This window comes from Microcebus murinus, chromosome 20 (assembly GCF_040939455.1).
Source record: "Microcebus murinus isolate Inina chromosome 20, M.murinus_Inina_mat1.0, whole genome shotgun sequence".
Taxonomy (NCBI): Eukaryota; Metazoa; Chordata; class Mammalia; order Primates; family Cheirogaleidae; genus Microcebus; species Microcebus murinus.
Window position 1 is genome coordinate 19,180,670 of NC_134123.1, and position 20,982 is coordinate 19,201,651.

General features: G+C 52.5%; 4 protein-coding genes across 8 annotated transcripts in view; 2 read left to right on the top strand and 2 right to left on the bottom strand.

Annotated features, from left to right (window-relative positions):
- Positions 1 to 7,915, top strand: part of GFOD2 (Gfo/Idh/MocA-like oxidoreductase domain containing 2) — a 43,879-nt gene extending 35,964 nt beyond the window's left edge. Inside the window, exon 3 of the mRNA XM_012742561.2 lies at positions 6,362 to 7,915. Coding sequence (XP_012598015.1) covers positions 6,362 to 7,260 — 899 coding nt within the window. The 3' untranslated portion in view covers positions 7,261 to 7,915. The remainder of the gene's footprint in view (positions 1 to 6,361) is intronic.
- A 4,756-nt stretch (positions 7,916 to 12,671) lies between these two features.
- C20H16orf86 (chromosome 20 C16orf86 homolog) lies at positions 12,672 to 14,637 on the bottom strand. Of its 2 annotated transcripts, none has more exons than XM_012742571.3 (4): positions 14,350 to 14,637; positions 13,918 to 14,144; positions 13,333 to 13,517; positions 12,672 to 13,232 (listed from the first exon to the last, which is right to left on the bottom strand). In XM_012742571.3, the coding sequence occupies exons 1-4, from the start codon at positions 14,446 to 14,448 to the stop codon at positions 12,823 to 12,825; spliced, it is 921 nt and encodes a 306-aa protein (XP_012598025.2). In that variant the 5' UTR covers positions 14,449 to 14,637; the 3' UTR covers positions 12,672 to 12,822. The 2 variants fall into 2 exon arrangements, with proteins under 2 accessions (XP_012598025.2, XP_012598024.2); XM_012742570.3 differs by having other exon boundaries at positions 13,333 to 13,550; positions 14,350 to 14,636.
- Positions 14,638 to 14,666: 29 nt separating this feature from the next.
- Positions 14,667 to 18,530, top strand: ENKD1 (enkurin domain containing 1). Of its 2 annotated transcripts, none has more exons than XM_075995706.1 (8): positions 14,667 to 14,722; positions 14,936 to 15,028; positions 15,116 to 15,310; positions 16,226 to 16,398; positions 17,437 to 17,562; positions 17,664 to 17,823; positions 17,923 to 18,059; positions 18,149 to 18,281. In XM_075995706.1, the coding sequence occupies exons 2-7, from the start codon at positions 14,944 to 14,946 to the stop codon at positions 18,042 to 18,044; spliced, it is 861 nt and encodes a 286-aa protein (XP_075851821.1). In that variant the 5' UTR covers positions 14,667 to 14,722; positions 14,936 to 14,943; the 3' UTR covers positions 18,045 to 18,059; positions 18,149 to 18,281. The 2 variants fall into 2 exon arrangements, with proteins under 2 accessions (XP_075851821.1, XP_012598018.2); XM_012742564.2 differs by having other exon boundaries at positions 14,669 to 14,722; positions 17,664 to 17,827; positions 18,149 to 18,530.
- Positions 18,531 to 18,700: 170 nt separating this feature from the next.
- Positions 18,701 to 20,915, bottom strand: PARD6A (par-6 family cell polarity regulator alpha). 3 transcript variants are annotated; one of them, XM_012742566.2, is made up of 3 exons: positions 20,387 to 20,915; positions 19,804 to 20,026; positions 18,701 to 19,581 (listed from the first exon to the last, which is right to left on the bottom strand). In XM_012742566.2, exons 1-3 carry the CDS (start codon positions 20,447 to 20,449, stop codon positions 18,830 to 18,832), a joined length of 1,038 nt encoding a protein of 345 aa, XP_012598020.1. In that variant the 5' UTR covers positions 20,450 to 20,915; the 3' UTR covers positions 18,701 to 18,829. The 3 variants fall into 3 exon arrangements, with proteins under 3 accessions (XP_012598020.1, XP_012598023.1, XP_012598022.2); XM_012742569.3 differs by having other exon boundaries at positions 18,701 to 19,584; XM_012742568.2 differs by lacking the exon at positions 20,387 to 20,915 and having other exon boundaries at positions 19,767 to 20,023.
- Positions 20,916 to 20,982: the final 67 nt, after the last annotated feature.

The following is a 20,982-nucleotide window of genomic DNA, read 5'->3' on the forward strand; positions in this document are numbered from 1 at the left end:
CTGGGACTCCAGGCATGCGCCACCATGCCTGGCTAATTTTTTCTATATATACTAGTTGACCAATTAATTTCTTTCTATTTATAGTAGAGATGGGGTCTCGCTCTTGCTCAGGCTGGTTTTGAACTCCTGACCTCGAGCAATCCACCCGCCTTGGCCTCCCAGAGTGCTAGGATTATAGACATGAACCACCGCACCCAGCCCAGAGGTATACTATTCATACCACAATTCTTTCTGTGGTATCTTGTTTTCTACTTTGGTCTGACCTTTTTTTTCATCTTGTTCCCCACCTTCAATTTCATTCTTTTTTTTTTTTTTTTTTTATTTTAGACAGTCTCGCTTTGTTGCCCAGGCTAGAGTGAGTGCCGTGGCGTCAGCCTAGCTCACAGCAACCTCAAACTCCTGGGCTCAAGCGATCCTCCTGCCTCAGCCTACCAAGTAGCTGGGACTACAGGCATGCGCCACCATGCCCGGCTAATTTTTTTTATATATATATATCAGTTGGCCAATTAATTTCTCTTTCTATTTATAGTAGAGATGGGGTCTCGCTCTTGCTCAGGCTGGTTTTGAACTCCTGACCTTGAGCAATCTGCCCGCCTCGGCCTCCCAAGAGCTAGGATTACAGGCGTGAGCCACAGCCCCCGGCCTTCAATTTCATTCTTAAGCTTTGCCATAAATTTGTTAAAGGGGAGAGGATTGGGCCTAGATATATTTTATTCCTCAGTTCAGGAAAATGTTTTGTTTTGTTTTGAGTCAGGGTCTCACTCTGTGGGCTAGAGTGCCATGGCATCAGCCTAGCTCACAGCAACCTCAAACTCCTGGGCTCAAGCGATCCTCCTGCCTTAGCCTCCTGAGTAGCTGGGACTACAGGCATGCACCACCATGCCTGGCTAATTTTTGTTGTTGTTGTTGTTCCAGCTAATTTCTTTCTATTTTTTTAGTAGAGACAGGGTCTCACTCTTGCTCAGGCTGGTCTTGAACTCCTGAGTTCAAATGATCTGCCTACATTGGCCTCCCAGAGTGCTGGGATTACAAGGGTGAGCCACCACGCCTGGCCAGGAAAATGTATTTTAATGTGGAAAGTGCCCCTGTATCTTTGCCATAGCTGAATGTTTCCTTAAATCTGTTGATTAAAGGTGGGTTTCTGTGCCCAGGTCTTGGTACTTCTGTGCTTCATTAGGAAGACTCTAAGTTTGCCTGCCAACCTTTCCCATGGGCTTTTGAGATAACAAAAGATCACTCCTCAAGATACCTGACCCAGATAATTTAATCCCAGGAGGACCAGGCCCTTGGGAAGCCTTCCCTGACACCCAGTCCAGGTCAGATCCTGCTACATTCTCTCATACCACCATTTATGTCATCTTCATTGCATTGATCACAGGTACAGTTCTACATTTATTTGTTTGATAATTTGAACCCATGGACTAAACAGTAAGTTCTCTGAAGATTGAGACCATGGCTGATGTTGTGCTCCCAGTGCTTGGCACAGGGCCTGGCACACTGGTCACATGAGCCATTCACAAACTCTACCCATGCAGCACAGTCTGCTGGTGTGAGCCAGGGAGCTCACATGGCCCTGCAACCCAGGCAGAGTGGAGATTGGGCTGTGGGCAAGAGTGATAGAGTCTAATGGCTTTCAAACGTATTTTTCTAGTAGCAGAACCTTTTTCATTTAAATTAAAAAAAGTAGACTCCCAGGATTTTTAAAAACATAAATGTTGTACTCTTATTGGGCTGCTTCTCCACCCTGCTGTTTGAAATCATTTATCTAGTCCCAGGCCTCTAGCTGGGGAAACAGGGGTGTTCCTAGGCCCAGAGTTATGAACCTGGCCCCAGTGGTGTATTACTAGAGAACAAAGAAGTGGTCTGCAGCAGCCTTGGGTGAGCTTCGTTGGGCATTGTTCAAGGTGAGCTAGAGAGAGGCTTGCAGCTTGAAACTGTTTACCTTCCAGAAAATCTAAGCTAAAAAGCACTCAGCAATCATCTCTCCCATTCCCTAAAGGCAAAAAGCAGTTTTCAGCTTCTCTTTTCTCTCTTCTAACTTCCTAGCAGGAAAGCAATATAAACTTATATAAATGTGTCTTTCAAGGCAACCTAAAGAGCTGTGCAGCTGGCCTCTAGGAGCCTGTTTAACTCAAGATGGCCTTTAATTCCCACACTGATAATACTACTGGGTCCTAAGTTTAAAAGCTCTACTATTGTTTGAGCTCAAGAGGGAGGTCTCTCCCCCTTCCCTGACCTCTCCTGGCACAAAACAGGGATGGCTTATCCTAGTTTTATCACCCCCAAACTCCTGGCAATCATAAATGTCCCTTTCCTTTCAACCCTACTTGTCTGTACTTCACACTGCAGTGTCCACCCAACCCCAATAGTGAGTTGTTACAGCAGGAAGCTTCTGGGTTGGCCAGACCTGCAGCTCTCAGATGAGGTGTTTATGTCTGAGAGCCTAATTTCCTGATTACCTCCTTCCTGGTTAGCCATATGTGTTCAGCAGCCAAATAGCAGATTTCTCCTCCAGAATTGTGATTCTCCTGTTCCTAATCTAGAAATCCCACATGTGTGGGAACACATTGGAGACCCTCCAGAAGCAGTAGTGATAGCAGTCAGGGGCTATTCTCTTGCAGAGCCTCTTCTGCCAGGTCTCTGTACAAGGGCCTGGCCACCCTGCCCTGGGCATGTGACACTTGGCTGGTTATTCTCTTGTTGTCCTAACAGCACCTGTTGTAAGGCTTCTGTAGTTATTTAGAGAAGAGGAGATTGAAGAGTGTCATAAATTGAAAAATGTGAGTGATATCATAGACTACTGGTCCACATGCCTGCCTGCCTTGCTACAGCACTGAGGTTCATAATTGTAGTAGTTCAGGCCTGAGATGCCCATATGTGCATATGGCACATACTCTTTGGGATTCTTCAGAATCAAGGTGGCAGTGGTGTGGAAGTAGGAAGTGAGGAGAACTGGAAAGATTAACCAAAGGTACCAACCTAATTCTTGTGGGCTTTGTCAGGATGTGAGCTTCCAAATGGCTGGGCTGGGCCTGGCTCTATGAGAAGCCTGATAAACAGTCCATATAATTAAAAAGCTCATCTTATTCACATTTATTTTAAAACATCTTTTTCAGAAGGGAAATTTTTGAAATACTCAACATAAAAATTATTTGCCTGGAAAATGTAGCTTCTGTGTGAATCTTAAAATTCAAATCACAATGCACTCTTTTTTATGACATCAGCTCAGTCCCTCCCATGGGTGGTGGTAATAAAATGTACAGTTGACAGAGCTGTGCTGGGACAGACACTTTATATATACATTCCTTTGGTTAATTTAATCTTCCCTTCTTCTCTGTAACTGTAAAATTCCATTTTATAGTAAATAAAAAGCCAGAGAGATTTAGAAATTTCCCAGGTCATTTAACAATGAAGTGAAAGAACCAGGATTTGAATACAGAAATTTTTGGCTCCAAAGCTTGATTTCAGCACCAGTAATTGGGTCTTCCTGGGTCAGCTGTCCTAGGGCCCATTCATCATGTAGAATGTCAGTTGTTTGTATAGTTTTCTAATTTTTTTGTTGCAAGATTTATTGTCTGTGGTTACCATTGTTTCTGCTGCAAGTTAGCCAGATGAGTTGCCCTCCGGAGCCTGTGTGAACACCATCCATCGCAGCCCATCAGGACAAGCTGTACCCTACAGTAAGCCATCAGAAATTATCTGTGTCCCAACCATCGCCACACCTGAAAACACTAAGAAAACATCCAGGGGACTGGGGGAAGTGAGCACCAGGGTTATTGGACATGTGCATACCTAAAGAAGGCACAGTCTGACTTCCAGGCCCCTCCAACCAGAAAGCACTGTGGAGTACCAGAGTGGAGCCTGGGTGGCCCTGGAGTAGAAGCCTGGTGCTGACATTACTCAGGACGGTCTTCAACCAGAAGACTAAGCACACAAGTTAGTCCAGACCAAGACTGTGTCCTGACCATGTTGATGAGGCTCAACCCTGCCTTCTCTGTCCTCCATTGTTTAGTGGTCATTGCTTCTTCCTCAACCACCAGGGCCTCCTGCATAGCAGCTCCCGTCTTGCATTCAGTGGCTAGAGCAGAATGAGCAGAAGAAGGCAAAGAAAGCAAAAAGAAAATTTTGGATGGGCGCACAGATTGTGCATCAAGGCCTAAAGGGTGAGCCACTGTAAGGACTTTTTTTTTTTTTTTTTTTTTTGAGACAGAGTCTCGCTTGTTGACCAGACTAGAGTGAGTGCCGTGGCGTCAGCCTAGCTCACAGCAACCTCAAACTCCTGGGCTCAAGCAATCCTTCTGCCTCAGCCTCCCGAGTAGCTGGGACTACAGGCATGCGCCACCATGCCCGGCTAATTTTTTCTATATATATTAGTTGGCCAATTAATTTCTTTCTATTTATAGTAGAGACAGGGTCTTGCTCTTGCTCAGGCTGGTTTCGAACTCCTGACCTTGAGCAATCCCCCCGCCTCAGCCTCCCAGAGTGCTAGGATTACAGGTGTGAGCCAACGCGCCTGGCTGTAAGGACTTTTTATTCTGAATGAGATGAAGGTTTTGGAGGGTTTGGAGGGTTTTTTGAGGTTGTTTTTGTTTTGTTTACTTTGAGACAGGGTCTCACTCTGTCACCCAGGCTGGAGTGCAGTGTTGTGATCAAAGCTCACTATAGCCTCAAACTTGTGGGCTCAAGTGATCTTTCTGCTTCAGCCTTCCAAGTAGCTGGGACTATAGGTGCACACCATCATACCTGGCTAATTTTTATTTTTAGAGACAAGGTCTTGCCATGTTGCTCAGACTGGTCTCAAACTTCTGACTTCAAGCGATTCTCTCACTTTGGCCTCCCAAAGTGCTGGGATTATAGGTGTGAGCTACTGTGCTTGGCCCCCATATTAAGTTTTAACAGAATTACCCTGGCTGCTGTTGTGAAGAGACCTAAGGAGACAAGGAAAGAAGCAGGGAGACAAATTAAGTGACCATTGCTATGATCTGGGCTAAACACTGGTGACTTGGAAAGAAGGTGGCAGCTGGTTAGATTTGGGATGTACTTTGAAGGGTAAGCCGACAGGATTTACTAAGATTAAAAGGAGGATATGAGAGGTGACTCCAGTGATTCTGGCTTGAGAAACTGACAGCAAACTTGTCATTGAGTAAGATAGAGGAAGACCTGAGGAGGGGATTATCAAGAGCTAAATTTTGGATTCCACCCCCAAACTTCCCCTCCACCTTAAATGTCTTTGTGAGTGATACTACCAACCACCTATACAATTTTCGACATTGTTTTTAGACTCCATGTAATCCCTCCAGTCCCATTTCCTGGTGTGCATCCAAGATTTTAGGAATCCTAACTTGGCCCTCTGCTGCCTCGGTGCCTTTGCACATGCAGTTCCCTCTGTCTGGATGCCCTTTCCGCCTTATGTACTTTAAGATGTCACTCCCCTGTGAAGTTTTCCCTTATCTTCCCATCTGCAGTGGGAATTTCTCTGCACTCCCACCAAACTTTAAACTTGTTCCCTCAAGAAGCCTGTGACTTCTTGAAAGAACGGGGGTAGTGGGCTTTGAGTCACCCACCATGGGCAGTGTCTGCAGAATGAGTAGTGGAATAGCTGGGTGTCTTCACCCTTCCCCATCTTCCTATAACTTGTAAAATTCTGTATGTATCTAGTCCATACTGCTTCTTGGGCTTTCTAAGTTTTCTTTTGAGGGTATTAACATAGGATTTCCTTCTACTTGAACCACCCTCAAGCTTACAGGAGTACTGCAGGTATTGGCGTCTTGTGGCTGCTCATCCTCTCATAAGCTTTCATCTTGAAACATGGAGCCGTATTAATCCCTTCAATTTTTTCATATGGAAGCTGCTTAGTCCTCTAGCTCACTGTCTTTGATCTTTGTCTAGTTTTGTTTTGCTCTCTTTTGGTGCATGCCAGCTGTGATATACCCAGAATGGGAGCGAGGACAGAAAGGATATTTTCACTCCTCCTACTGGAGCTGAACATTTTCTGGCCTTTTGACTACTGTAATTTGTTGGACCAATGTTTTCAGAGAACAAGCTGCAGGGAATCTTAGAGCCTTCTCTGGAGTTATGACTAAGAGTGCAAAGCCCACCCCCTATATAGATTAGAGTCTCTTGCCCCAAGCTGATGGTCTAAGAAATCCATGATGGTACAGAGACATGTTCATGAAGCATGTCTACCTCTCCAGCCTGCCTGTATCAGTCAGAGTTCTCCAGAGAAATAGAACCAATCGGATATTTAGAAAGAGAGAGTGAGAGATTTATTTTAAGAAATTGGCTCATGCTCAGGGCAGGCCTACATGCTAGAAATTCCTCCTTGGAACTTTTGAGATTTCCTGTTGTGTCTTATTCACAGGTATTGGGAAGAATGTAGTTTGCGAGAAGGCAGCAACATCAGTGGATGCTTTCCGGATGGTGACAGCCTCGCGCTACTACCCACAGTTGATGAGCCTGGTGGGGAACGTGCTGCGCTTCCTGCCTGCCTTTGTGCGCATGAAGCAGCTGATCGCAGAGCACTACGTGGGAGCAGTGATGATCTGTGATGCCCGAATCTACTCAGGCAGCCTGCTAAGCCCCAGCTATGGCTGGATCTGTGACGAGCTCATGGGCGGTGGGGGCCTGCACACCATGGGCACCTACATCGTGGACCTGCTGACCCACCTAACCGGCCGGAGAGCTGAGAAGGTGCATGGGTTGCTCAAGACCTTTGTGAGGCAGAACGCTGCCATCCGTGGCATCCGACATGTCACCAGTGATGACTTCTGTTTCTTCCAGATGCTCATGAGTGGGGGTGTGTGTAGCACAGTGACACTCAACTTCAACATGCCAGGCGCCTTTGTGCATGAGGTCATGGTGGTGGGCTCTGCAGGACGCCTTGTTGCACGGGGAGCTGACCTTTACGGACAGAAGAACTCAGCCACACAAGAAGAGCTGCTACTGAGGGACTCGCTCTCAGTGGGTGCAGGGCTGCCTGAACAGGGGCCCCAGGATGTCCCACTGCTCTACCTGAAGGGCATGGTCTATATGGTGCAGGCCTTGCGCCAGTCCTTCCAGGGGCAGGGGGACCGCCGCACCTGGGACCGCACCCCTGTCTCCATGGCTGCCTCATTCGAGGATGGGCTGTACATGCAGAGTGTGGTGGATGCCATCAAGAGGTCGAGCCGGTCTGGGGAGTGGGAGACTGTGGAGGTGCTGACAGAGGAGCCCGACACCAACCAGAACCTGTGCGAGGCACTTCAGCGGAATAACCTCTGAGCCTGCACCTGGGCTCCCTGCCACAGGGCAAAGGGACCAGGGAGGGGAGCAGGAGCTGTTACATGATGGGGTGGGCTTGGCCCTAGCAAAACAGTGTCTTTCATTTAATGAGTCCTGGCTGGGGCTGGGTGAAGCCAAAGATGGCCCTAGGAGAGCACCCTCTCTAGCAGCTCATTTACTCCTCAGACTTGCAGGGCGGTGAGCGTTCCTGTCACCATGGATCAGAGGGCTAGCACAGTTATGCTTGTGAGCAAGGCCAGCAAAAGCTCCGCTTGTGGGTTCGTTAGCCTGATTTGTGGTCCTAACAGGATGATGAGAAAGCACAACAGGAGCCAGCTGGGCTGATCCTGAGGCCTGAGGAGAAATGACAAGAAGCCTTGCTTGTATCCATGCCCTTCCTAGGCTGGAGCATCTCAGGAATGGTGAGGGCACCAAGTCATCCCTCGGGGACCCTCACCTGCCCTCCCATGTGACCAGGCCCTCCAGCCTCCAGGCTGACCCTTTCCTGATAGGGAGCAGAGGGGGTTTCTTTCTTAGGTGAGCTCACAGGGGCTTTTGGCCTAGGGAAGAGGGCCCCTGATTTGGCAAAGAGGAGGCAAGGGAGAGCTTTTAGAACTTCTGATAAATGTTAATAAATAAATCAGAACATATGACATCATGGCATGTGGTTTTTGTTCGATGGGTTGGGTTTTTTTAATAATGAAAGGCTTGTTTATTGCTGTAGATGGTTGTTTTTCTCTTTCCTGCTGCTGCCCGCCCTCCTCTCCCAGCTTTTATTCCCTCACGGCCAAATCCTAGGAGGCCTCCAAAGAAAAGTATTTTTCAGAGAACAGGACTCAAGACTTCCCCGTAGGCTGCTGCTGGGCCTGCTGTTTCAGCAGGCAGTGGGAGAGCTGGTGGCCTCACTGGGCTGGAGGTCAGGAGGGCTTCTGTTCCTGAAACCCTGGTCTTGGCTCCAGGACAGCTGTCAGAGAGGGGAAGGGATGAACATGAAGACGAAGGGCCCCATGCATCGCTCCTGGGAGCAGGTTTGGCTGAACACTACCTGACCCAGACAGCCAGTCAACAACAGTGCTTTTTATCAATTCTGCTACCCAGGATAGCCTTTTAACCATGTCAGTCAGAGGTGAAGGGGAGCAGTTGAGAAAGGACACGTCCTCTCTTTTGTTTCCTTTGCCAGCCTGCCAGCATTGTTAAGCCTGGACCAAACTCTCTTCCTTTCTCCAACCTTCCTCCCTTCCCTGCCCTGGCTCTTTGCCAGAAATGCCCAGGGAGGGCTTCCTCTTCCTCTTGGAGCCTTTTATAGAAGTCACCAGGCCTCTTTTCCTGTATGTCCTGGTTTCAAACATTGTCCTTGTGAGGTAAAGTAACAAGGGTTAGTGTTGGAGTGTGCTTGTTGCATGCTGGGCTCCCCAGGTAAATGCTTCCTATGTATTGTTTCATTTAATCTCCAAACCACTCAATGAAGGTACTACTGTCATTTTTTTCAACTCCCCCTTCATAGAATGAAGGTACTACTATTAATATTCCCATTATTCAGATCAGAAACCCGATACACAGAGGCAAAGTTATTTACCTCCTATGAGTTATAAGTGATGGAGCCAGGAGCCTGGTCAGGACCTTGTGACTACAGAGCCTGACCCTGAACTATGCTTTTTCCCAGCACTAGTGAAACTTCAGACTCTTGAGTGCCGGACATCACCCTTCTTTGCAGCAGGAATCTCAACCTGGCCTGAACTGGGAGGTGAACTGCAGAGAGCACCCACCAACCAATCAGGACACTGACAGTTAAAAGAAGAGACTGCCCCTTTATCCCTGGGACAGTCAGCTCAGCTCCAGGTCAGTCCTTTGTGTGTTATGAGAATGTCAGTGTCCCTCCTAAATTTGGGAATTGATCAAGAAAGCACAAGCCTGGTTCAGGTTCCTACATAAGAAAGCCATATTGCTGACCCAGAATGGCACTTAGGTTTTAGAGGACTTTGCTATTGACAAAGACAGATTCCAAGAAGTGTTGGGGCAGATTGCAGTGGGCTTAGTGCAGAGCCATTTTTATGAGGACCCCAGGTTCTCTGAGGGCACCCCCTGCAGAGCCTGGATCCATGGCCAGAAGTGTGTATCACTGCCTGTCCTTGAGACATCTTTACCATCATATGTCTCTTGGGCATCAGAGCTGGTTGGTCCCACGTCAGGAGTGGGGAGGAGAGATGTGCCCAGATGCCTGAGGCCAAAGAAGCCGGAACAGTTCTGGTCCCTAGGGATGACTGAACCTGCAACTTGGTCCCAGGCTTGTCCTGCAGCTCCCCCTCCTGGAGGTAGGCAGCAGCATCTCCCAGGACCTATTTCCCAAATTGGGGTGCTACCAACTCTTCCTGGGATCAAAGTACAGTTTTTCCAGGCCAGTGAAAATGCAGTTAGCTTCTCCCCCGTGATACAGCAACCCAAAGAAAACTTCCAAAATGCCTGTTGCTTATTCTCCAGCTTCCAGCCAAATCTAAGCCTCGTTCTCACCTAGACAGTGGCAGCTGCTTTCTCACCTCTTTGTCCCCAGTGTCCCCATTCCCCATCTTCCCTTCACACACCTTCCCTTCCCTTTTGGAGAGGTCCCAGCGACCTCTCCAAAATATCAGGCCAAGATCCCTCCCATTCTATACGCCTCATCACCCCAGACTTGTCCCACCTGGCCTCATGGCCATGCCTTCTGCTTCAGCCACACTAAGGCCCTCCTGCCTGGGGCTGGCATCTTCCACACCAGCAGGGCTTCATCCCTGATATGTCCTCTGTCTGGAAGGCACCAGCTTTCTCCAGGAGTCAGCTGGAGGGCTGTCTGATCACCACTTCTCCCCTAGGTGAAGTGTCAGCCACTTCTACCTCCCGTGGTCTCACCGCCTTGCTCTTTGGTCGCACATGTCTCCTTGAATCCTGCTGCCTCGGCATTTTCCCCTCAGAGTGAGCTTGTAGGAGCAGTCGTGACTTGTTCCTTCCTGCGGCTTCTTTTTTTTTTTTTTTTTTTTTTTGAGACAGAGTCTCGCTTTGTTGCCCAGGCTAGAGCGAGTGCCGTGGTGTCAGCCTAGCTCACAGCAACCTCAAAATCCTGGGCTCAAGCAATCCTTCTGCCTCAGCCTCCCGAGTAGCTGGGACTATAGGCATATGCCACCATGCCCGGCTAATTTTTTCTATATATATTAGTTGGCCAGTTAATTTCTTTCTATTTTTAGTAGAGACAGGATCTTGCTCTTGCTCAGGCTGGTTTCGAACTCCTGACCTTGAGCAATCTGCCCGCCTTGGCCTCCCAGAGTGCCAGGATTACAGGCGTGAGCCACCGCGCCCGGCCTCCTGCAGCTTCTATTACCCATCCTGCTTAGACAAGCCCATCAATTAATAGGCCTCAGGATCTGTAGACCAGTTCTCTCAGCATGGCCCTGTGGACAGTATCACCTGGAGTCATCAAATCACTACCCAGGGAAGTTTGTAGGCAGAAAGAGAAATAAATGTCCTCATTCTATGCTTGCCATTGGGCCAGTGAGCATCCGAGTGACCCTTCAAAGGAGGGAGCAGCCTGAGACTCTGCCCATTTTCATCCTACTGCTGCCACCTGGGCCTACCCATTGTACTTCCTCCAGTGACCTTGCCAGGCCACTATTCCAGGGGCCCCACACATGATTGTGGACTTTGGATGGCCTCAGATCCTGACCAGTCCCTCTCTGTAGCTTCCTCCACCCCCAACTTTGGTCTCCTACTTTGGTTCCTTTTATAGGGGCTTTCAGGGGGATGTGATACAATGATGTGCCCTTGGGGAGTTCACAGTCTAGTCCCAAAAATAGTTGTAACCCACATGACAAACAGTAGCATGTAGATGCTACAATGCCGGGCAAGAATGGGTGTTGCCTGGCTCAGCAGCAAGCAGGGTATCCTGAATTTTCAAGGGCATGTGTGCACTAGCCAGATACAGGGGTAAGGGAATAGAGGCATTTTAGGCAAGGGAAGCCCCATGTGCAGAGAGTCAAGAAAAGGTGTAGCTTAGCCGGGTACAGTGGCTTACATCTGTAATCCTAGCACTTTGGGCGGCCAAGGCAGGAGGATAGCCTGAGGCTAAGAGTTTGAGACCAGCCTGGGCAACATAACGAGACCCCTGCCCTTACAAAATATAAATTAAAAAATTAGCTGGGGTTGGTGGCACACATCTATAATCCCAGCTACTTTGGGAGGCTGAGGCAGCAGAATCGCTTGAGACTAGGAGTTCAAGGATACCGTGAGCTATGATCGTACCATTGCACTCAAGCCTGGGCAATAGAGCAAGACCTCATCTCTAAAAAGAGAAGAAAAGGCATGGCTGGTTGGTCAGGGAATTACAGGAAGCGGCTGAAAAGTTCTAAGTCAGCTAAGGCAAGAGGAACGGGGTATCAGAGGAGGAGTAACACTATCAGGGGTTCAAGTGTGTATGTATGTATAGCAGGGCGACAGGATGGCTTGGCGGGCTGGGGACCACAGGCAGGGAGACAAGTGAGGCTCATTCTGGAGATGACAGTGGCCCAGGCAAGGGTGCATACTGGAATAAAGAGGTTCTTGGCCTGAGAAGGTAAACTCATTGGCCTTGATGCCTGATTAGATTTTAGGAATCAGGTTGGGTCTGGGGTGAACTCAGGATTCTTATTGAATAATTGTGTAGACGAGATACAGGAGGAAAAGCAGGTCAGAAGGAGGGAAATTATCCATTGAATTTGGAATTCCCTATGTTTGATGTGTCTGAGGGATACACAGAAGGCAGCAGGATGTGAGGGTTTCCCAAGCAGCCAGCACTGGCTGGCTCTTCCCAGACTCCCGAGGGCTAGCAGCAGCAGTCCTCCAATGGCTTGGCCACTGGGCTCCAGGGAATACACTCACAGCTACCACCACCCCCTGCCTGCCAGGCAAAAGTCACTGACACTCTGTTACCAAGGGCTACTCCATGAACAAGGTCTGGTCCAGCTGCAGGCCAGCAATGAATGGAAAACATTCCAAAGCTGCCACTCTTGGGACAGGCAAATGAACTCTACCACCTCAGAGGGGGATCCCAAATGTTGGTCTTCTTGAGCGAGATCAGACCAAATGCAGGGTTCCTCCCTGGGAGATGGAACAGGATCAAACACCTGCTTCCCATGACCGGACAGACCCTTTCTTTTCTCTGCCCCCAAGTTCTTCCTTCTCACCTCCCAGATTCATCTGGAAGCCTTTAAACACAGAGAACCAGGCCCCACCCCTGTCCCATCCCAACTGCTGATTCACTTAGGTCTGAGGTGGTGCCCAGGACTCTGTAATTTGTCAAGGTCCTGGTGATCCAGATGACCAGTCAGCCTTCAACTCCTGCGCTGGTGAGTCTACCCTTCTTCCCAGCCTCTTTCCCAATTCACGCATCATATTTGAGGAATCACAAAGCTTAGAAAAGGAAAAATGTTTATTTCCAATGAGCCCAAGGTCCCAATCAGGGGCAGGTGCCTAAGTCCCCCCTTCCACCTGAGGGTCTAGGTCCATAGATGGCTGCCCTGGTTCAGGCTTGGGAGGGGAGCCATCAGTGGGGCGGGACAGTCACTTGTATTGAGGAGAGAGGGGAGGGACAAGTGGAGCAGCACAGACACTCAGCATCTTGTCGATGTCCACCTGAGTTGACTTATCCACCTCAGCTTTGAGGCGGCCACTCACCCCAAGGCTGGACAGACCCCCAGCCTCCTCTGCAGCCTCCTCTCCGAGAGGAGTTACAGCATGGGTAGGGGGCACTAATGTACCAGGGCAGGGCAAAGCGAGGCCTGAGCCCAGCTCACCTGCCATGGGCAACAAGGCCTGCAGTTGCTCCACACCTGCCTCCTCGGGAACCAGGGCCAGCTCCGACTCAGCCTCCACTTCTGCCTCAGCCTCCTTGTCCCCCTCCCCTGCCTGGTTCAGCTCAGGGTTGCAATAGTTGATGTATTGGTACAGGGGCCGCAGGCGCTGAGCCTTTCCTGCATGGACCAGGGCAGAGCAGGGGCTGGGGCACTGAGTTGTGCCATGTCGGGCCCAGCAGGCAGTAGGAGAAGGGAAGGCCCAAGGACTGTCACTCACGTTCCAGGCCCAAGGTCTCTGAGGGTGCAGACACTGTGCTCGCCACAGGTGGGAGCACGGGAGCCCCCAGACTCTTGCGCTTTTTGGCTTTTTTGTGCTGTTTGGCAGATGGTGAGGGTTCACTCTGGCTGCCCTCTGGCTCCTCCTTCTGCAGTGGCAGCCCAGGTGGCAGCTCAGCTTCGGTCCTAGGATGGGCATGGTGGCTAGGCCCTGGAAGGCTGAGGGACCAGAGCCAGGGACAAGAGGCCTGAGGAACCAGCCTTCAGCCCCTGCCTCCTGTGCCCTGAGCCCAGGGCATAGCCTTGCCTGCCCACCATCCTGTGGCTAGATACCTGTCCCTTTCCTAGTCAATGATGAGTGGCCAAGCCCAACAGCCACCCAGACCTCGTGTGAGCTCAGTCCCCTATAAGGCCTTGAGGCTCCATCTCCCTTTGTGCTCCCTACACAGCTATTGAGGAACAGGAGTGGAAAGTGATGGTAGTGGCAGGGGACAAGAATCTACCCTGCAGGAGTATAGGATTTAGGCATTCTGCCCTGTGAGCCCCAGCCCCACCTTCAGCTCCTTTCCTCTGAAAGTCCCCTTACTTGACTGGTTTCCTCTTGGGACCATGGCTGGGCCTCACATGGGAGGCCATAGACCTGGGGCTTCTCTCCTCTAGTGCCACCACCTCTGGCTTGAGCCTCTCTTCCTCCAGCTTGAGTCCCTCCTGGAGCTCTGGCTCTGAGGCTGTGCCTGTTGGACACTTGTCCTCACCCTGGGTCTGGCAGGCTTCATGGGCTGGCACCAGGCACTGGTCTCCCATCACTGGACACTAGAGGTGACACATAGGTAACCGGTCACCATGACCAGGCAAAGGATACAGGGATCAGTCATTGGACACCCATTAGACATCAAACACCGGATAAAGGGCACCAGATCACACTGCTCCCGCCTGTAGAGCCCGGCCTGGCATTTAGAGTTCGGCCCCCCAGAGCACCACGGACAAGTGTTTGAAGGCTTGACAGTCTGACGGTCACCTCAGAGGTCTGAGCCTGGCCACTAGGCGCCTCTGCAAGTTGTGCCTGCCCCGCAGCCTCCTGGGCCCCTGGCTGCCTCTCGGGCCCTGCTGAGGCCATGGCAGCGCCGAGTCAGTGCATTCTCGACAGCTGCTTGGGGGACAGCGGGCCCCGAGAGGCTGGACCCGTGGCCTCCCGCGGTGACTCTGGAGACTGGCTGGGAGGGAAGGTGATGGTCCAGCTGGGAAGACAGACTGGCGGCCACTCCTCTGCCCTCAGCTGAACTGCAAGCCCCAGAAGGCTTTGCACCAGGGTTATTAACCCCTGACCTCTGGACGGAAGTCAGTGTTGCCTGGCAACAACGACTCCCGTCGTTGGCGGCAAAGCTGTTCAAGTGAGCCCCTGCCTGAGCGTTGCGGGGGAGGGGCCGCGAGCGGGAAGGGAAGTGGGCTGGGGTCGGAGGCGGCGAGTGCCGGCCTTGGACCAACGGCTGGAGGGGACTGGGAATGGAAGGCACGGGTCCGGGTCCGGGAAGGAAGCGTGGGGCTGGGGAGGGGGTCAGGGGTAGGAGGCGCGCAGCTCGGCAGGTCTCGGTGCACCGCTACAGGGCGCGACATGTGCGAGGGCCCATCCCGCATCTCGGGGCCCATCCCCCCAGACCCTACGCTCTGCCCTGACTACTACCGGCGGCCAGCCTCAGGTGAGTTGGGGGGTGCTGCGGCGGTGCTAGGTTGGGGTATCGGCCCCCACTCCATCCCTGAGCGCCACGCTCCGCCCGGCCCCACAGCCCAAGGGCGCCTTGAGGGAAACGCGCTGAAGCTGGACCTGCTGACCTCGGACCAGGACCTGGACGCTATCCCGCCTCGTGGCCCGCGCATAGGTCCCGGAGCCCGAGAGATCCTGGAGCACGGCCAGCGTGGCGTTGTGGGCGTGCTGTTGCAACTCGGGGACATCTCCCTAGGTCCAGGGCCTTCTCTCAAGCGTAAGTCCCTGGGACAGGGGGCAGCGAAGCAGTTGGAGGTCAAAAGCTGAGATCAGGCCTGGCGCGGTGGCTCACGCCTGTAATCCTAGCACTCTGGGAGGCCGAGGCGGGCGGATCACTCGAGGTCAGGAGTTCGAAACCAGCCTGAGCAAGAGCAAGACCCTGTCTCTACTAGAAATAGAAAGAAATTAATTGGCCAACTAATATATATAGAGAAAATTAGCCTGGCATGGTGGCGCATGCCTGTAGTCCCAGCTACTCGCGAGGCTGAGGCAGGAGGATCGCTTGAGCCCAGGAGTTTGAGGTTGCTGTGAGCTAGGCTGATGCCATGGCACTCACTCTAACCTGGGCAACAAAGTGAGACTCTGTCTCAAAAAAAAAAAAAAAAAAGATGAGATAAAAAGCAGCTGTTCCTTCTTCCCTGACCAGGCACAGGCTTTGTATGAGTCTGTTTCCCCAACTATAAAAGGAGGAGAAAATATACTACTTCCTCACAGGAGTGAACTAAGTGAAGTCCCTACCAAGCACTTGCTCTGCGTCATGCATTTATGTGTCAGTGAAACGTTTATTGGCTCCCCACTGTGTGCCAGGACCATAGGTGCTAAGAAAACTGGGTTGAAGACAGGTATGGGCATCATCGGGTCAATGTGGGAAACAATAAACAAGTAAGAGACCAATGTAGTATACGAGATGATGAATGGTCTACTATAAAATGTAGAAAATAATCAGGAGATATTTACTATGTAAGGAGGGGAGCAAAGTAATGAAGTAGAGTGTGTGTTAGGGTCTAACTTAGATGGAGGTATCCAAGAGCTTTTTCTGTAGAGGGCAGGATGTGGGCCTGTGTGTGAACTGGTGGAAGTTGGATTGCATGGTCCATATGCAGGGCAGAGCCTGGCAGCATCTTTTCCCCAGGGAAAGGCCCTAAGGACTATGAGAAGGAGAACCTGAGGCGGATCAGGGAGATCCAGAGGCGCTTCAGAGAGCAGGAGCGAAGCCGAGAGCAGGGCCAGCCCAGGCCCCTGAAGGCTTTGTGGCGCTCACCAAAGTACGACAAGGTGGAGTCCCAGGTCAAGGCCCAGATGCAGGTACCTGCCTTCGGGAGCCAGAAATATTGTCTATCTTGTTGGCCAATAGGTAGTTATACCTTGATTTGGGTTATGGGGCGGGAAGAACATCACAGAAGACTAAGGGACACCTGGCTCTGCTGCCGGGTAGGGCTGGGGGCCGCTTTATAACTCGTGATGGATGGGTTGATCCTGAACGGCAAGTAGGCATTAGTCAAGGGAAGAGTGGAAGAGAACATTCCGTAGAGATGGACCCTCACAGGTAGAAGTCCTGAGACCAGTGAGAATGTGGGCAGTGGAGATGTTAGGTACAGCTCACTGTGAGGGGAGAAGAGCGTGAAGTTAGGCCAAGAAGTCAGCTGGGCCACCTAGAGGGTCACTTAAGCCACTTTTCAACCCTTATTGGTTGAAATAAAGGACAGTGGGAAGGGCAGGGAGGGTACCGGGAGAGGGTTCTGTTTATGTAGATAGTGGCACCATTCCTCAGGAGGAGCAGCAGTGAGAAAAGATGAGGGCACATGTGGATGTGTGGAGGCAGAAGCATTTGTGGGTCTGCAGGAGGTGGGAGTGTGTCCAGAAAATGGATGGATATTTGGGTCTGGATCTCAGGAGTGAGATCTAGGAGTTACTGATGATCAGGTTGAGGACATTGACACCAAGGAAGTGACCCCCTGGATATGAAGGCTTGGAGGCCAGCCGTTGGGAAACTTGGGGGCAGGGCTAGAGCCAGGAAGCTTGGCTGAATCAGGACTGAGGTAGAAGAGGTGGTTTGTTTTCTTAAAGATGTGAGAGACTCGCATGGGTTTAATGTGCTAATGTGAAGTACTCCTTCAAGAGGGAAGAGCCCGTGGTAGGAATAGAAAGGTCCTCAGGGATGTCTTGAGCCCAGGAATTGGAGGTTACAGTGAGCTATGATGATCCCACTGCACTCTAGCCCCAACAACAGAGCAAGATCCTATCTCAAAAGAAAAGAAAAAGGTCCCGAGGGACAGGAGAGCCAGGTGGCTTGAGACACTGACTTCAGCCTGACTGATCTCTCTGCTATGCTCTGCCCTCCAGAAGCCTGGCCCTGCCTCTGGGACAGAGTCTACGCACTTCCTGCGGGCCCACTCCCGCTGTGGACCTGGGCTCCCACGGCCCTGTGTCCCTGATCCCCAGCTAACCCCACCAGCTTCTAAAGCTAAGGTGAGAGGATGTGTGCGGACAGGGATCCTGGTGGGCAGGGAGGGGTGCAGGAGCACAACACAGTGCTGTCTGCCCCCCATCATGTTTGCCATGTCCTGCAGGGGCCAGGCCCAAGTGTGGACTTCATTAGTCACAATGTCCAAGCTGCCAAGAAGGCCCCCCGGCGTCATTCCCGCTCGATGCAGGTCCTTGCACAGGTGCTGGAGCAGCAACGGCAAGCCCAGGAGCACTACAATGCCACACAGAAGGGCCATGTACCCCGTTAGTAGGTGCCACTACCCAAACCCAGGGTGAGGGGCACCTGTGGGGGGTGGGAGCCTCTGCCCTGGGGTCATCAACCCTGAGCGTGTGCATCCACAGCTTGTTGGAGCGCAAGGATCTGTGGCGACAGGAGGCTGAGGCTCGCCTGCAAAGCCAGCCAGACCCTGCCATGCCCCCTGGCCACACTCGCATGCCTGAGAACGAGCGACTGGAGATGCTGAGCAATCTGCTCCAGAGTGAGTACTTAGACAAGGGGGCTGGCTGGAGAGCCCACTGGGGACCACACAGCCCTGACCAGTACTCACTGTTCCCGGGCCCCCTGTAGGCCAGAGCCAGCTGCTGCGTGAGCTGATACTGCTGCCTGCTGGGGCAGACTCTCTGAGAGCCCAGGGCCACCGTGCTGAGCTGGACCGAAAGCTTGTGCAGGTAGAAGAGGCCATCAAGATCTTTTCCCGACCCAAAGTCTTCGTGAAGATGGATGCCTGAGCCCTTTTGTGGGGGTAGTGGCAGAGAGGTCCATGAGGAGGGAGGATCACCACATGACTGCAAAGGGCAGGGTCGGGCCATATCATAGAACAGAGGTCCAAAGACAGGAGTAGCGTGGTGGGCAATATCCCCAGAGCAGTCTTCCCAGCCACCGGTGGCTGCAGAAGGACCATCCCAGCCTTTTAACGCTTTTGTCAAAATTAAACCTTTTGTACACAGTGGGGTTTGTTTCCATAAGAGCTTTTCTTACCCTAAAATGCCACATCCAGCGGCCTTTCTGCTTTTTGACTGCAGGAAGATCTCCCGTTACCATTCTTGCCTCATGTCCAGAGCACAAAGCAAGCTTGTGGTGTCGGAGGAGGCTGGGGTTTGGACACAGAAATACCATCACTTGCATTTATAGAAAACCTTTAATGTTCCCCTTGCTGAGAGAGCCCTATGAGCAAGCTAAAAACTCCCACTGTGAAGTCCCTGCCATGTCCCAGCAGCCTGGAGTGGCAAGGGGCTGCATCCTTGCCTGTCAGAGGCTGAAACCACCACCATCTCCTCGCATGCCACTCCCCCAGCCAGAATTGGCCTGCTCCTGGTCATCCAGGGAGGGAAGAGAGCTGCGGGCACCAGGAGGTAGGCAGCCAGGGTGCAGGTCCCAGCACGGGGGTCCCTGAGACAGCCCATTGGAACAGGGAGGATGGCGGTTCTCAATGACCAGGTCACTGCTGTCTTCATCGCTGTCAGGCTCAGCAGGCCCAGGCCCTGCAGAGGGACGCCTGGTGCGACGCTCAGATGCCCCACGCACCACGTTATTGCGCTGGTTGGCAGGCTTGACAGTGACAATGAGGTTATGGCTGTTGGCCACCATCATGTCCGTCACTTGGTCCAGGGTCTTCCCAGCCACCTCAATGCCATTGACCTCAAGGATCTCATCACTGACTGCCAGCAGCCCTGTACTCTCAGCCAGGCCCCCACGTACCAGGCGGGATATGAAGATGCCTGGAACCCGCTCGAGGCCCTGGGGAGCCACGCGCACACTCATGCCATCTCTGATGTAGAAGCCCAAGGGGCGGTCTGAACCATGCTTGTGCAGCCGCACCCGCCGGTGGGTCTCAGGCAGTAGGTCCACATCTATGACTGAGGAAACCTGGCGGAAATCTTGGGGCAGGCTGATTAGTAGGGGTGGCCGGGTGCGCAGGGGTGCCACTGGCCGCAGCAGGAGCCCTTTCTTGCGTCGCTGCAGAGAGTTGGAGGCAAAAGCCAGGCCACTGGAGTCAGCTTCTGCTGCAGGAGAGGGGAGGTGCTGAGATCAGAGACCCTGCTCTCCCACTTGGGCCCTTTACAGGGGGCACTGTAGCTATTTTCTATCACTTGGAGGTCAGGCCAAGGGCAAGGACTGCAGAGGGTGAAGTTTGGGCACCGTGCATAGACAGACTAACCCTTGTAGACCTGCCCCATCACCTTACCCCACAGAGGCTGCCCACTGTATCCCATCCTTCTCACCCCGCTTCTGCACCAGTAGGCGCAGTGGCGGGGGCCCGCTGGCCAGGGCCCGGTGCAGACTGTCGTCGTTGGTGAGGGGCAGCAGGTCGCCGTGAGCATCCGTATACCCAAGTAGCACGTCCAGGCCTGGGATCTGGTGCACGGCACGCAGCAACCGCGAGAACTCCTGGAAGCCGCTCACTGAAGCGCGGGGCAGCGCGAAGCGTCGGAACTCAGCGTCAAACTGGAGACCAGGGGTTGGGGGAGAGGAGAGGTCACGACAGAGCCTGCGTCCTTTTCTCACCACATGTCGAAGGCTGGCAGGGGTGGGGAAAAGGGCTACTGCAAAAGCTTAAGCCTTAAGCCCAAACCTCAGCTCCAGTACAAGGACAAGGTCTTCTCCCCGCCTTCCAGGTACCCAGGCCACAGAGGGACTCTGGAGGCCAGCAGTGGAAGGAAGGAGGATGGATGGAGGAAGGCAAGCAGAAGAGGAGAGTGGGACGCGGAGGATGGAGGAAAGAGGTGGTGGGGACCAAGGACCCGGGAAGGGGAGAAAGGGAATTGGGAGTGCCGAGGCCGGAGCCGGGGCCAGAGGGGCCCTTACTTTGCTCTTCACCTCGACGATGCTGTCGGGACTGCGCGCCGGAGTCCTCTGCGGCCTGGCCATGGCGGGGCCGGGCGGGCCGGGGACGCGGCCCCAGGCGGCCCGCCGAGGCGCAGGTGCACAGCCCGGCTGGCCCGCCGGAGCCACCCCGCCCCTGACGGTAGCACTCGCCCCACCCCCCCATCGGACCGTGACGTCAAGAGGGCAGCGACGTAAAGTGGTACGCGAGTACACGTTTCCTAGGAAACGGAGGTGGGAGTGGAGAAGAGCCTCAGCTCTGACGTCATTACGCTATGATCCGCGCTTCCCCGGGGACGAGGAGCTCAGCCAATCCGAGGGAAGAGTGAGGGAGGTAACAGTGAGCGCTGGGTACTGTTTTTTCCACTGGCCTCACAAGACCGCGCATTTTGTAGATCAAGAAGACGGGGTCATAATAAATGTTTGCTGAATCCCTCGGGGTCACACGGCGCTTAAGTGACTTGGAGCCAACTCGCTCGGACCACACCTGACCACAGCCTCCGGCCCCGGATCCCTCTCCATCTGGACCAGCCCTTGTTCCATTCCTTCCCGATCCCACGGGAGTCTCGACGAACGGC

What these genes read in the sequence shown, in the direction of transcription:
- C20H16orf86 (XM_012742570.3), bottom strand. Translation starts at nt 14,448, where the DNA reads ATGGCCTCAGCAGGGCCCGAGAGGCAGCCAGGGGCCCAGGAGGCTGCG. An exon ending in GCCAGGCTCAGACCTCTGAG is followed by an intron (nt 14,145 to 14,349) that starts GTGACCGTCAGA and finishes TGTCACCTCTAG; the next exon opens with TGTCCAGTGATGGGAGACCA. An exon ending in AGAGACCTTGGGCCTGGAAC is followed by an intron (nt 13,233 to 13,332) that starts GTGAGTGACAGT and finishes TGGTCCATGCAG; the next exon opens with GAAAGGCTCAGCGCCTGCGG.
- ENKD1 (XM_012742564.2), top strand. Translation starts at nt 14,944, where the DNA reads ATGTGCGAGGGCCCATCCCGCATCTCGGGGCCCATCCCCCCAGACCCT. An exon ending in CTACCGGCGGCCAGCCTCAG is followed by an intron (nt 15,029 to 15,115) that starts GTGAGTTGGGGG and finishes CCGGCCCCACAG; the next exon opens with CCCAAGGGCGCCTTGAGGGA. An exon ending in TCCAGGGCCTTCTCTCAAGC is followed by an intron (nt 15,311 to 16,225) that starts GTAAGTCCCTGG and finishes TCTTTTCCCCAG; the next exon opens with GGAAAGGCCCTAAGGACTAT.
- PARD6A (XM_012742569.3), bottom strand. Translation starts at nt 20,449, where the DNA reads ATGGCCAGGCCGCAGAGGACTCCGGCGCGCAGTCCCGACAGCATCGTC. An exon ending in TCGTCGAGGTGAAGAGCAAA is followed by an intron (nt 20,027 to 20,386) that starts GTAAGGGCCCCT and finishes CCTGGTCTCCAG; the next exon opens with TTTGACGCTGAGTTCCGACG. An exon ending in CCTACTGGTGCAGAAGCGGG is followed by an intron (nt 19,585 to 19,803) that starts GTGAGAAGGATG and finishes CCTCTCCTGCAG; the next exon opens with CAGAAGCTGACTCCAGTGGC.